Below are 13,152 nucleotides of genomic sequence, written 5' to 3'. Positions count from 1 at the left end.
CAATAACCACCCAAATGATATACCATACTAGTCCACTAAGACTACAGGATTCGCTAGACTGGATTGCTAGCCCTACTCCATATCTTGCACGGAGGAATTCTCTGATTTACCTCTACCCTCTAAAAATTCCCTCAAAAACCCCGTAAGCACTTCGTGCGTCCTCCACGTCAAATGTCCCGTATTAAACCAAAAGTACTCCTTCTGCGGCAAACACCCATACTTTCCCGGGTCTGTTAAAATATCCGGTTGATTGTACGCGGTACAATATCCTGTCGTATTTTTGAATCCCCATTTCTCAGCCTCGTCCAGAACTCCATTTAATACCTTGTTGACGTCGAATACCATGACCTCTACATCGCTATGTGAATTAGAGAATGCGGTGGCATGACTCTGCAACGCTGAGTTCCACCACTGAATCATTGTCGCGTTGACGGAGGGGTTGGGGGAGAAGACCAGTCCGGGACGACGGTTTAAGGGCGGGAGGTTCATGAGTAGGAAGTTTTTGTAGCCTCTTGCGTAAATGCTGTCAATGAACTCGAAATGTCGCGCTTGGAGTTTGTCGTAAAAGCCTGGGAACGAGACATTGTACTTGGCACTGTCGCCGATATCGTTGATGCCGATCCAGCTAGTCACTAGTGCTTTTGATTTATCGAGAAAGGTGGATAGTACGGGGTCACCGTAGTCTAGAAATTGCTCGACTTGCTTTTCGAGACTCACCGTGTAGTTGTGGTGAAGTGGTGTACTGAGTCTCTATCAGCCTAGCACTTTGCTCATTCCTTCTAAGTAATGCGACAACTTACAACTCCTCACTAACATCCGCACCCCCAAACGCAAAATCCCAAAGCTGCACCTTACATTCCTTCAGTTTTGTCAGTCCTGGTTTTAAGCCGCATTGCGTGAGATATTGCACCCAATTTGGGCCGCCTTCGGCAGTGCCAATTTGGTTCTGGACAATGAGGTCGGAGAGAAGTTGGGAGGATGTGAAGACAAGATTTTGCAGGTCGCCGATGAATGTTGAATTGACGTGGCCGAGAGTGCCTTGAACATAAGTGTAGGAGTCCCCGAAGGCAATTAGAGAATCAGTGGTGTCCCAATTGAAGGAGTGGTGATTTCTTAGTTGAGGAGAGGGGAATGCCTTGGTGGGTATGTGAAGGAGATGGATAAGGAGACAGAGCAGAAATCTCATGATGTATGTAGGTAGTGACAGGAATATCACGACGTGAGGCGATGGCAGCCAAGCTTCAATATTAATTTTTTAAGACGTATTGGGGTAATAGCACCAGCATATGGGACCGAGAGTGTCGATCGCTGGGCCGAAGAATGATGTCCCCGCACGTACTCTATCATGATACGAAGGTTGTTCACTGAGTACGGAAAAATTGCACTCGCTCGTCAAGCGTGGTTTCGGTTGATTGAAAGCCTAGCATGATGCATTCCTTCCAGGACACTTGGGTCGTTTTGGGCATGTAGGGGCTGCGGGGAAAGAATTTATCCGGTTGGTCGGAATATTGGCCGTCGAAAGAGCGATTCCAGAGGATCAGAGAAACAGCAAGAGAAAGGGTACCGTATGCTACGGCGGAAAACAACTTAGAGTATGTGCAATTGACGAATGAGATGAGGCATTAATGCAATGGCAAAACCATGCAAGCAAGTAGAGAAGGGAATGGCGAGAGGCCATGAAATTTCTGTGATGTACAAAGAGCAAGATATAACGGATAGGAGAGTTGCTACATATACCATATACCGATCCCAAACCGTAATCGTGTCGTTACCTGAGCGGATATAAACTTGCTATGTCGCAGCAAACTGATCACTCTACCGAACTCCAGCATTCCATCATCAACACACCTGACACGCCATGATTCCACCTTTTCTTTATCCGCACAGCGAGCTAGGCGATATTACGCCCCATCCCCCCAGATACCAATAACCTCCATTGCAAAAGCCACACCGGCAACAGCAGCTCTTACTCCTTCGGTAAACCTCATCCTCTCAACAGCCTGTCGTACTTGCTCTCCATTCACGTCGTCGCCTTGAGCCTCCAAGTCCAGCTGATTCCTCCCTTCGTTCGTTCCTTCGGAATATGCGATGGCGTAATCTACGCCTGGGCCTGAGACGAACGCGAAGATGGAGGTATATAGTAGATAAGGATGACGGAAACGGCGGGGTGAAAGAATGTACGCAGTGAAAAGCGTGAAGGCGGTGATACCACGTAAATATGTCGAGAGTACCTTCGTACGGGAAGAGAGATATGAGAGTGTTGTGCGGGCGGTTGTTGCGGTCTTGAGGGTGAGAAGAGACGGAAGGGTCAGGGTAGCGAGGGAGGCTGAGACGCCCTGATCATGTGTGTTAGCTTTAAATGAAGCCAGTTCTCTGCTTTCGCAGCTCATTCCCAGACTCTCGGCTCCAGAATGAAGCGGGGAGAGATATCATTGAAGGCGGCGGGATCTGGAGGTTCATACTGTGAGCAGCCCCAGGCTTATTGTCCCTACGAACTTGCAGATGGATATTGTTCCTGACGGCATTGTGTTACCAACCGAAATATACAGTATTGCTGGCTTGTGGATGGGATGACAGCTTTGATGGCGCTGATGCGTGATGCGCTTTGACATTTGCAAGACTTGCGATCGGAGGCGCGGAGAAGCCAGTTAATGCGGAGCAGGCGCAGTTTCCCCTTCCCCTTCGGAGCGCCTCCTTCACAAGCCAAGTGTGGAGCAGTTCTAAGGTTAGCACCTCATGCTCACCGAACCCTACATGCCTCCCCCTCCCCCACTCTCTTCACCTCAAATACTGTTCCTCAGGGAATTCAAAGAATGAGAGATGTCCACAAGTCAATTCTCCCGCGGTATACCTCGTGTCAGCACAATGCTGTCCCTGTCGAATAAAGTCCGAACTGCCCAGCATTCTACCTCGGCAAGTCCGCGGTGCCGGCGCGTTCTCAACCTCATCCCCATAAGCACAACGATTTACGGCCGAAGCTTGGTGAAGGCGTAAACTGCGTTATATTCTTTGATGTACCGCTCGCAATTATCTAGCCAATTCCTCCTTACTCACTGCCACCAGCTCCGCTCTACATCTACCCGCTTAGACTGACGGGCTGCTTTGGAAGACACGGCGCACTATGCCTCTCGAGAAGTACCAATACATGAGCAATGTGTGGAGGGACGGCATATTCGGTATGCGCTTTCCCATCTTGTCCTACCCCAGATGGATGCAAGGGCTACGGCATTCAGAATCCCATTGTTGTCCTCCCGCCCCTCGTTCCTTCCGTCTCCTATATATTAACCTGAATTGACTGTTGCTGTTCCTATAGATAATAAAGTCGTCTTCTGTACGGGAGGAGCAGGGACGATTTGCTCTGCACAGGTCCGTGCGATGGTCCATCTCGGCGCCGACGCCTGCATCATCGGTCGGAATGTTGAAAAGACGGAGAACATGGCAAAGGACATCGCGACTGCAAGGACGGGCGCAAAAGTCTTGGGTCTCGGGGCTGTGGATGTGAGAAAACCAGAGGCGCTGACTGCGGCTGCGGAAAGATGTGTGAAAGAGCTGGGTAGCATCGACTTTGTGATTGCTGGTGCAGCGGGAAATTTTCTGGCCCCTATGGATCAGATATCATCCAACGCAATGAAATCGGTCATTGACATTGATGTTCTAGGATCGTGGAATACTGTCAAAGCAACGTTGCCTTATCTTATCGAGTCCGCGGGCAAGCATAAGACAGACGGGAAAACACTACCCCCCAATGGGACTGGCGGTCGCATTATCTTTGTCAGCGCAACGCTACACTACACCGGTACGCCAATGCAAAGCCATGTCTCTGTAGCCAAGGCAGGAGTTGATGCCATGGCAATGTCTGTTGCTATTGAGCAGGGACCGAGGGGCATAACCTCGAATGTTATCGCACCCGGTCCGATTGCAGATACAGAGGGCGTGGCCCGGCTATCAAAATCAGAGGGCCGGGATAAATCAGCAAAGGCCATCCCATCTGGAAGATATGGGACGGTCAAGGAGATCGCGGATGCTACCATTTACCTTTTCTCCGACACGGGTAGCTATGTTAACGGGGAGGTGCTAGTCGGTAAGTTCAAAGACGTGCCCCGCCATCGTTTGATAATCGTACTAAGCTCCCTTTCCAGTCGATGGAGGTCAGTGGCACACGTCAGGTGTCGGCGGGCGCCAATGGGAATACCCAGATTTCCTTCTAGCAGGAGCGCCTGTGGAAGGCGTTGCAGGTGGTAAGAAGTCGAAGTTGTGAGCTCAATGCGCAACCTCTTGTCTATATGTATAGATAGCAATACCCAGAAGCGATTCTCTAAATTCGAGGCCCCACACTCCCACTTGTCCGTTCGACTTTCTCACCAGCCTGTCTTGTCTGTCTTGATGTCCAAAATCGTGGACAGTTCATGGATCTTAGTCTCACTACCGCTAAAAGACCTGGCTACACTTCGCACACGATGATTGTATCCACTTGTGATCCGACAACTAGAGCCTCTCTTAGCCTCCTCCACACCACTCCCCTTTCCCGTCCAATCACCGTCCAATAACCGCCTCAAAATAGAAAATTTAAAAATCTCACACAGCGGCAAAGTCCAGCATTGGGAAACAACAGAACCCGTAAAAACAAATCCTACCTTTGTATGTATCCATATGTAACAGCTATGACGAAACACCTTCCAACAATCCGTCATCGCCTCGACACAGCCCATGACAATCCTCATAAAACCAACAGTACATCACTGTATTCAACTCCACACAACCGCAACGCCCCTGCCGATCGGCTGACAGCGCATCCCCGGAGGAGCCAGCAGCCCTGTCGCGCGATGCAGCAGTTGCATCATTCTGTGTACGCTTAGCTTGACTTGGGTCATCGCGGGCGGTAGCGAGACCGGTTTAGGGATAGACTGTGCCACGGCGCGGAGCCAGCCCCGATCGTTTTTGTTTAGCGTTTGCATAGCTCATTGGGTGGAGATGAAGTCTGCTTCGGGAAGCGCCCAATTTCGGCTCTGGCTGTTTGTCCGTTGAGATACAATGCTTGTTTGTGGGTTTGTTGGGCTGGGGATGGGAGGCGAGGCAACACGCGCAAGATCAGGCTGAAGGCGAAGGAGATTTGACAGGCGAGAGAACAGGGGATTGGGAAGTGTACGCGGGTTCAGATGAGGTGTTCATATGGGAAACGTGAGATTGCCATGGCTGGTTATCAGCGCGGTTTGAGATTGAGGATGGATGTGTACTGTAAGAGGTGAGGGAGGTTGCAGAAGAGATGCGGCGTCTCGCCCGTCTTCATTGGTGCCTCTGGATGACCCTGATTTGCTCGAGGGCGCGCACTGGTGTCAGTTGGCGAACACGCCGTTTCATAACGGTGCCATCCGCCAGAAAACAAAGAGTTGGAGATCGCTTTCTGCCTTTCTTCGTTGGCAGGCAAGCTCCGCGAATAGTACGGGGAAAAAAGACCGTCAGCGGCTCCCCTGACCTTGCTCCAATAGCTTCATAACGCCTTCATATATACATGCTGGATACCTGCTTATCGAGGCATCCATCCGGTTTTCTCGAAGTCTGCAGAGTGTCGTGTTATCGTGTCGGCGCTGCCCCGCAGGATTTATTTTCTGGTGTGGTCAAAACTGTGGCCAATTCGCGCGGTCCCCGGCAGCGAAGATACCGTTCGATACGACGCTGTTGCTAAATTTGCCCGTGTGATCAGCGACTCGACGGCGCCCAGCAGCAGCATCGGATCGCAGAGAGCGGCACAATATTATCTCGCTATCAGACAGCCTCTCCTTCCCTCCTTCTCTCTTTTCCGACCTTGTTAGCTGACAACTTCCCACTCCCAAACACTCGCTTTTTCCCTTCTTTTTTTGTCGACCTTAATATAGGCCCGACTGCCACTCGCTTCTAAAATCTCTGTCTAATACGAGAGGTATAACTCGACACTATCGGTTTTTCACCTGTCACCGGACGGAACTTGGCCGGCGAGGATCCACTGGGCGCGGGAGGAGTGCAACAGTCCAAGACAGTCTTCTCCGCACGACCAGTCGCAAATCACGGCAACGCTGGACACAACCTCTGCAACGACAGCGTTTTCGGACGGCCGAAGACCTGGCTGGTTTGTGGTCGGTGTCTTGCTGCGAAGCCTGTTCATGCACGTCATGACAAGAGAGGAGGAGGGGCAGCTATCGTAATTGCTTCGAGTGCGAGCATCCTCGGACCTTCACGAGCATCGGCCAGGTAAAGAGCGGGGGCGGACTGTTCGTTTCAAAATCGCGAGACCTCTCGCCAGCAGCAGAGCAGCCCGGACAAGGCCGCAATAGTATTTTTGAATTTTCGACGGGCTCCAGGACGAACCTTGGAAATCCTCGGGAGCAGCGGATCTACTCACGGCCAATGCTCGTGTGGGACTCCTGCTTTGGTGTTCACGCACGGATCTCTCGATTGTGCAAGGGTACCTAGTAAGTCTTGGCTGTGGCCTCTCTCTTGGGGCCGAGCTTCCCTGCTCCCTCCAGCTGCCCATCTTTCCACCCTCTTTTATGTTGCTCCTTCACACAGTCCCCAACACAATTCCACATCACCATCTGGCGTCGCCGTCATTGTTGACTGGCCACGGGAAGCAATGCTGACAAGTCCCTTCTTTTGAATAGGTTTCGCATACTATTCGGCATCGTTACTCTGCTGCACCTGCAGCGAGAGCCCACCGTCTAGCGACAAGCAGCATCACCACTGCACGACCTCCCGGCATTGCTTCCACCCCGGCAGCCCTAGGACCTCACCAATCTGTCACGAGGTCTTTCCCTTCACGCCTTAGCAATCGCTGTTTCGGCATTGGCGGCGTACAATACAAGTCACCGCCCTGCCAAGCGTCTTTGTACCTACTCAGACCATCACCAAACTCTTCGACGAGCCACCACCTACCACCACACACCCCTTCCTTGCTGGCAACCTCAACTATTAAAGTACAAATAAAAATAGACCTGGCGGAGTTGCTAGGAATACACTCGGCTTAATAATATTGTATCCTCATATCGGTCCTCCACCAACATGGCTTTCGCTACAAAGAGCCTCTTCGGGGATTTCATCACCGCGATAGCCTTCTTTGTCCTCCTCGCTCAGACTGCTGCATCCGATTTCACTGTCTCTTACTGCTCTTCCCAGAACACGGGCTCAGGCAGCGAAGATTGTAAGTGCTGCTTTGTACATCTTCCCAACTCTTGCTAACACCCGGTCTCCAGTGGTCCACATCTGGCAATCCAATGGCTGGTGCCATGACAAGTGCGTAGACGTAGCTGCCTTTGCCGTAGTCCAGAATCAGTCTTGTTGGTGCTCCGACTACATACCTGCCAACCAACAAGACACCGGCGATTGCAATGAGGACTGTCCTGGATTTCCAGACGAGAAGTGCGGCAATCAAGAGAAGGGCTTGTTTGGCTACATTGCTCTTGAAAAGAAGCCTTCTGGCACTCAAAGTGCCTCACAGCCCTCTGTGACCAAAGTGAGTACTCCTCCAGTATCTGCTTCTTCTCAGTCGCCGAGCTCTTCGGCTGCACCTTCATCGGACGCCCCATCAAGTGAGCCGACTGCAGTCAGTAGTAGATCTCCTTCTCTCCTTGCCTCTGCAAGCATTGATATTACTGCATCGTCGCGCTCGTCTATTCATATTCTTTCTCAATTTACCTTTCCATATACCCAATTGGTTGCTCGTTCTACAATTTCAGTTGGATCATTTTCTTGGATTAGTTTGGTTTGGCCGGTCCCCATCCCAAACTGAGAGGATTTTCCTTTGACTATTTCATTAGTCTCCTTCAGCTCCGCCAAGTCCTGTTTCCTCTGCCAAAGAGACCCACCAGAACCCAGAGACTGTCGTTGAGACCGTCACTGCGTCCCCTCCGGTGGTCACATTGACACCTGTATGATAGAACCATTTTCCTTAACTTCTAGTTTTCTTTGCGTTTGGGAGTCCATTTTCGCTAATGTCCACATCCAGTCTGCACCAGGTCCTGCTGCCACGACTTTCAAAACGACCGCATCGAGCGTACCGAGTCAGGCTTTTGTCCCCACGCCTATCACCAGCGTTCAGACCCTGACCGTCAGCGGTGTCGTTGTCACCCAAACTGTTGTATCCTCCGCTGGAGCTGCACCAGCTTTGACCGACCACCAAAAGAAAGGCACTCCCATTGGGGCCATCGTCGGAGGCGTCATAGGTGGCCTTGTATTCCTTGTGCTGCTTGGCCTGTTAGCCTTCTTCCTTATGAGGAGAAGGAAGCTGCAACAAGACGGAGGTCAATCTGGAGTCCAGCGTAACACGAGTACAATGAGCAGGAGTGGACTATTGGCAGGTGAAAAACTACCAGCCATCCACACAAATGTCAAGCGTAACAGTCGTTTCGGCGTCGATAACGATTCGATTAGCCCAATCTCTGGTTCGGACAGGCGAAACAGCCGCCCCTACATCTACGACCAACGTCTCAACCCATCCGCTATGATGACTCTAGACAATGTGAGCCGAGCTAGTGTTGTCAGTCTAGACGATGGACGGGATTATGGACGGACCCTCAATGTAAGCGTATTTCGGTGTCAGCTATTACTTGATCAGCATACTAATGTGTTTTAGGTCACCAACCCTGATCCTGACCCTCACCCTAAGTGATCAGATCCAAAGTCCACTAACGTTCGGAAATCTCCTCGAACACTTCCCACACCATAACGAATAACGACTATGAAAACTGTGCGACTACTCGGCTGCCCCCTCTTGATATTCCCCCATAAGCATCGGCGTATTGGCGTTCTGGTTTGTAGTTGGACTTCGGTCTCTACATCAATACAAGAGTGGGTGTGTAGCACCTTGTGGGCATTTCCCTCAGGCGCATTCCTTTATATACGGCTATTGCATTGTTTAATGGTTACTCTTCTTGTATTTGTAAATTCGACTCTCCTTTTGTTATGCTATCACGTAAATACTGGAGGAAGAACGGGACGGGTTGCGAAGTTGGGGTTCTTTGGGACTACCAAAAGGCAAATGGAAATGGAATGGGATTGGGACTTGTCTTCAATGGCGGTGGATCTAACCGCATGAACTGGAAACGGTCACCCGGTTTCGAGGTCAACTGCGGGTCATAACCACGCAATCTGACAGAATAGCGAACAGGTGAGCTTCGCGGATCTGGACAGTTGCGTTAATATTATATTGAAATAAGCAAAATTTTGTATGGTTGGATGTTGGTGTGATAACTTGGAATGAGCCTTGTGGAGCTAGTGTGTGCAACGATGCAGACCTAGACGCGGGTCTTGGACTAGACGAGAGGGTGCGGGTGCGGGTGCGGGTGCGGGTGCAATTCCTCTTTGAAGGTTCTCTGAGGAGGGAATCTTTGCTGCTGGATTGAAATATATTCACTTGTATATGACGATTTACCCCTGTCAGCTGCGAGTAGGGTGCACGTGCTTGGATTGTTTCAGTCGCGAGTGCCCCTCGAACCTCGAGCCTCCACTCTTCGAAACCTCCGCCCGAAACCCAACCCAACTTCCACGGCGCTTCCTAGTTACCACTTTCACGGCGCATTTGGCGGGGTCGCAAGGCTTTGCATCGGCTGGACACGATGAGTAAAATGTGGGAGGTAGATCCGGAGACGAGGAGCAAGGTAAGCTTAGTTGGCCTTTTGGTTCTTTGCACTTGGAGGGTCTCAGAGGGAATGAATTCCATAGGGAGGAGTATACGAGGAGCAGAGCAGATTTTAGTCATATCAGATGCTAATTGCATATTTGTGCAGCTACTCGAGATCCAGAAAACGAACAAGAACAATGTGTGCGTGGACTGCAATGCGCCGAGTCCGCAATGGGTGTGTGGTCTTGCTCTCTTTTCTTCCTCGCCCGCCTGCCTCCCAACAAATACTAATTCTACATGATTTGGCCAGGCGTCTCCCAAACTCGGCATCTTCATGTGTCTCTCTTGCTCAGGCGTCCACCGTGGCTTGGGCGTCCACATCTCCTTCATCCGCAGCATAACCATGGACGCCTTCAAGGGCGCTGAACTCGTGCGCATGGCTGCCGGCGGCAACAAGCCCTTCCAAGACTTTTTCAACACACATCCGTCGAATACGAAGGAGAGTAGGACGTTTGAGGAGAGTAGCATTCAGGAGCGGTATGATAGCGAGGCGGGTGATGAGTGGAAGGAGAGACTAAGCTGTAAGGTTGAGGGGAGGGAGTTTGATAAGAGCAGCTTGCCGAAGCGCGTGCCGAAGAAGATCGCGGACGCCGTGGGTGGAGCGGGTGCGAGCGTGCCGTTAAGTGGCCGCGCGACGCCCGGTAGTAGGAGTCAGACACCGTTGGGCAGAACGAGGAGTAATGAGCCCGGGTTTCAGCGCTCGGGATCGCCTGCTTTAGGCACAGCATCACTGTCCAAGAAAACCCAGAATGAAGCGTATTTTTCGCGCATGGGCGCTGAGAATGCGAATCGCAGGGAGGACTTACCGCCGAATCAGGGAGGCAAGTTCGCAGGTTTCGGGAGCGAGCCGGAGCATTGGAAGAAGGAGGAGGAGCTGGGGGCGCCACCTGCACTGGATGATTTTCAGAAGGATCCAGTGGCAGCGTTGACGAAGGGGTTTGGGTGGTTGGGCGCGAGTGTGAGTAAGGCCGGGAAGACGGGGTATGAGGGGTGGGTGAAGCCGGGGATACAGAAGGTGAGTTGCGGTTTACTCCCCCACACAATAAGCTGCACCCCATTCCACGAGGGATGGTGATGTTAATGTTTATTTAGCTTGCAGAAGCAGACCTGGCAGCCCAAGCCCGCAACACCGCCGCCACCCTTGGCCAAGGCATCCAATCCACCACCACCGGCGCTGCCACGGCCCTCACCCGCTTCGTCGAAGGTGACGAGCACTCCCCCAATAACCCCAAACCCCATCCCAACGCCAAACGATCCGTCGAGCCCGAGAAGAAGGACTTCTGGGATTCCTTCGGAGCGCCCCCGGATGGTCCTGCGGCTGATAAGAAAGATTTTTGGGATGACTTTGGTGCTCCACCAAAGGGGCCGAGTAAAGATAAACAAGACTTTTGGGATGAGTTTTCAGGTGTCGGGGGCGGGAGTCAGGGTAAAGGGAGTTTGGGAGTTGGGGGACAGAAGAAACCAAGCGGGATTGGGACGAGTGCGGTTAAGAAGAGTGGAGAAAAGAAAGATGAAAGTTGGGGAGATTGGTGAATAGAGGGTCTTGAGTAGTGAGTCTGAAGATTTGTAGTCTTTGTGGGTGGATTCAGGCGTCAGGAGTTGTATACAGATGGTGCTGATGGGTGGGTTGGTGGATTGGTATTGTTTTGATATCATGTTCCAGGCCTGCTACTCTTGAACTTCGCGAGCCTTACACCTATGTTTTCCGCAGGCGATTACTGGCGTTTGCGGTCTTTCTGCGGGTTGTCTCGTGTTTTGGCTGAGGGTTGTCTGGTTGTGCTCTATCGCTCTTTCATCTCAAGAGCAGATTACGTATATCCCAGGAAAGTTGTCTTCCTAGCCTCGAAGCTTCCATCCTCTTCACCATTATGCTCAACCATGATTCCGTTGCTGAACTCTAAGATCGATGGGGACCTTCTCTTCTCGCCTCGGCCCTGCCATCTCAACGCCCCAAAACACGATTCCACCGGATGTTGCAGCCAATACTTGACGCGCACCCGCCGACCATTGCAGCTCGATCCCAGGTTAAGGAGGCACATCCTGCTTCCACTTGAGTAGTTTCTCTCTCAGGTCACCAGGTCAACATAAGCGGACCACATCGTCCTTCAGTCGAAACCCTTAAGAAGGGCTCGTCTCGTCGATTCATTTGTCTCCCACCACGCTCCGAGTCTCCCACCTCGACTTTGGACTTCGACATCGGCTCAAGGGTACGTTGTCCCTTTGTTCTTGTCCCATTCACTCATTCTCTTACCAATTACCACTTTCTCGCCTTTACGCTTTCCTCTCCCCATCTGCAGCCATTTATCCATCTGATTCTACCACCTCAACTTCGTCTCCAGCTACTCGCTGCTAACACTCTTCATCACAGGTCTTGGGTACTTGGACACTGCTGCTTGATTTTAGGTATCTCTACCTTCCTTTGGTTGTCCTCTCGAGTTCCAATGGCTAACTCTTGAGCTGCAGCATCAATTGGAGCTTCAGCTAGAGTCAGTGTGTGATCATGGTGCCCATCCGCCTGGTAAGTGGCCCCAATCCATGTATTCTGCTCTTTATCACATACCGACGTACTCTGCCAGGTCGTCACTCTTGCACTCCTTGTCCTCGGCACGAACGCCGGGCGGAAAGACAAGATTCGCCTCAGTCAGTTCGCCGATCACGATTGCACTGGCCATCCCTTCACCAAGCAAATCGATATCAAGAAGGACGAATGCAAGAACATTGACGCGCACTCCATCAGCATCCACAAACCGAACAAGGACAAACACCTCAAATGGAAGGGCGATGTGGAGAAAGGCAAAGTTGAGTGTAAGGTTACCATCTATACGGAGGGCGGATGTCCAACCGAGCGCGCCCCACATTTACGCTACTTCGAGGACCTCGAGTTCAAAGTGCCAGAGATGCTCGAGGGGTGCCGCAAATTTCCCGACGACGACGACATAATTCGTTCTGTCAAGTTTTCATGCAGTCCACCAGTGATTTATACCACGACTCAGATCGCCGAGAAGAAGGTCATGACCTCTTGGACTTTCGACAATGCACAATCGCCCATCCCAGAGCCGTACACGACTGAGGTTACCAGGACTGTTTACTATTCCACAAAACCAAATCTGGAGCCACGGGCTAACCCAACCCCGAAGCCACGCAAGGCTGCAAAGGACAAGCCAAAGTTCGAGCCGAAGGGTGTGTTCATGAAGCATCCCTGGACTGGATCTACTCTCTGTTACGAATGCTGGCTAGAGGGCGACAAGAGACTTCGGTTTGAGTGCAAGAATCGTCCCGATATCCTAAGGAAATGTACTTGGCCAGAGCAAAGCTCGACAACTCAAACCTTTGAAGCCACTGAGACGGTTGCGGCTCGCGATGCCCAAGACTGGCTTTTTTATGGTACGTGTTTTCACCTTCTTATCTGCATTTGGTTTGGCAGCGTTGACCTGACCTAGACGTCCCTGTTTACGCGAACGCCGACCCACGAGCAACCCTGAGTCTCGAGGAACTCGAGGAAC

The 13,152-nt window shown here is 51.5% G+C and overlaps 5 protein-coding genes across 5 annotated transcripts; 3 read left to right on the top strand and 2 right to left on the bottom strand.

Moving 5' to 3' along the window:
- Window positions 1–72: 72 nt before the first annotated feature.
- BDR25DRAFT_274634 (lysophospholipase A) lies at window positions 73–1,186 on the bottom strand (the record flags this gene model as incomplete). The annotated part of the gene is made up of 2 exons (XM_033687423.1): window positions 73–742; window positions 801–1,186. The coding sequence occupies 2 exons, from the start codon at window positions 1,184–1,186 to the stop codon at window positions 73–75; spliced, it is 1,056 nt and encodes a 351-aa protein (XP_033554313.1).
- A 466-nt stretch (window positions 1,187–1,652) lies between these two features.
- BDR25DRAFT_299403 (uncharacterized protein) lies at window positions 1,653–2,820 on the bottom strand. The gene is made up of 2 exons (XM_033689142.1): window positions 2,463–2,820; window positions 1,653–2,336 (listed from the first exon to the last, which is right to left on the bottom strand). The coding sequence occupies exons 1-2, from the start codon at window positions 2,523–2,525 to the stop codon at window positions 1,902–1,904; spliced, it is 498 nt and encodes a 165-aa protein (XP_033554312.1). The 5' UTR covers window positions 2,526–2,820; the 3' UTR covers window positions 1,653–1,901.
- BDR25DRAFT_299401 (peroxisomal 2,4-dienoyl-CoA reductase-like protein SPS19) lies at window positions 2,801–4,320 on the top strand. The gene is made up of 3 exons (XM_033689141.1): window positions 2,801–3,176; window positions 3,314–4,081; window positions 4,140–4,320. Exons 1-3 carry the CDS (start codon window positions 3,122–3,124, stop codon window positions 4,256–4,258), a joined length of 942 nt encoding a protein of 313 aa, XP_033554311.1. The 5' UTR covers window positions 2,801–3,121; the 3' UTR covers window positions 4,259–4,320.
- A 2,450-nt stretch (window positions 4,321–6,770) lies between these two features.
- On the top strand, window positions 6,771–8,785 carry BDR25DRAFT_1236 (uncharacterized protein). Its single transcript, XM_033683734.1, has 5 exons — window positions 6,771–7,171; window positions 7,224–7,732; window positions 7,788–7,898; window positions 7,976–8,548; window positions 8,603–8,785. The coding sequence occupies exons 1-5, from the start codon at window positions 7,033–7,035 to the stop codon at window positions 8,636–8,638; spliced, it is 1,368 nt and encodes a 455-aa protein (XP_033554310.1). The 5' UTR covers window positions 6,771–7,032; the 3' UTR covers window positions 8,639–8,785.
- Window positions 8,786–9,486: 701 nt separating this feature from the next.
- Window positions 9,487–11,483, top strand: BDR25DRAFT_274623 (ArfGap-domain-containing protein). The gene is made up of 4 exons (XM_033687422.1): window positions 9,487–9,626; window positions 9,756–9,824; window positions 9,900–10,664; window positions 10,742–11,483. Exons 1-4 carry the CDS (start codon window positions 9,585–9,587, stop codon window positions 11,180–11,182), a joined length of 1,317 nt encoding a protein of 438 aa, XP_033554309.1. The 5' UTR covers window positions 9,487–9,584; the 3' UTR covers window positions 11,183–11,483.
- The last annotated feature ends 1,669 nt before the right edge of the window (window positions 11,484–13,152 follow it).

This window comes from Lindgomyces ingoldianus, assembly GCF_010093535.1.
Source record: "Lindgomyces ingoldianus strain ATCC 200398 unplaced genomic scaffold BDR25scaffold_1, whole genome shotgun sequence".
Taxonomy (NCBI): domain Eukaryota; kingdom Fungi; phylum Ascomycota; class Dothideomycetes; order Pleosporales; family Lindgomycetaceae; genus Lindgomyces; species Lindgomyces ingoldianus.
Note: the sequence above shows the minus strand (reverse complement) of the source record. Positions and strands in the feature narration are given on the sequence as shown.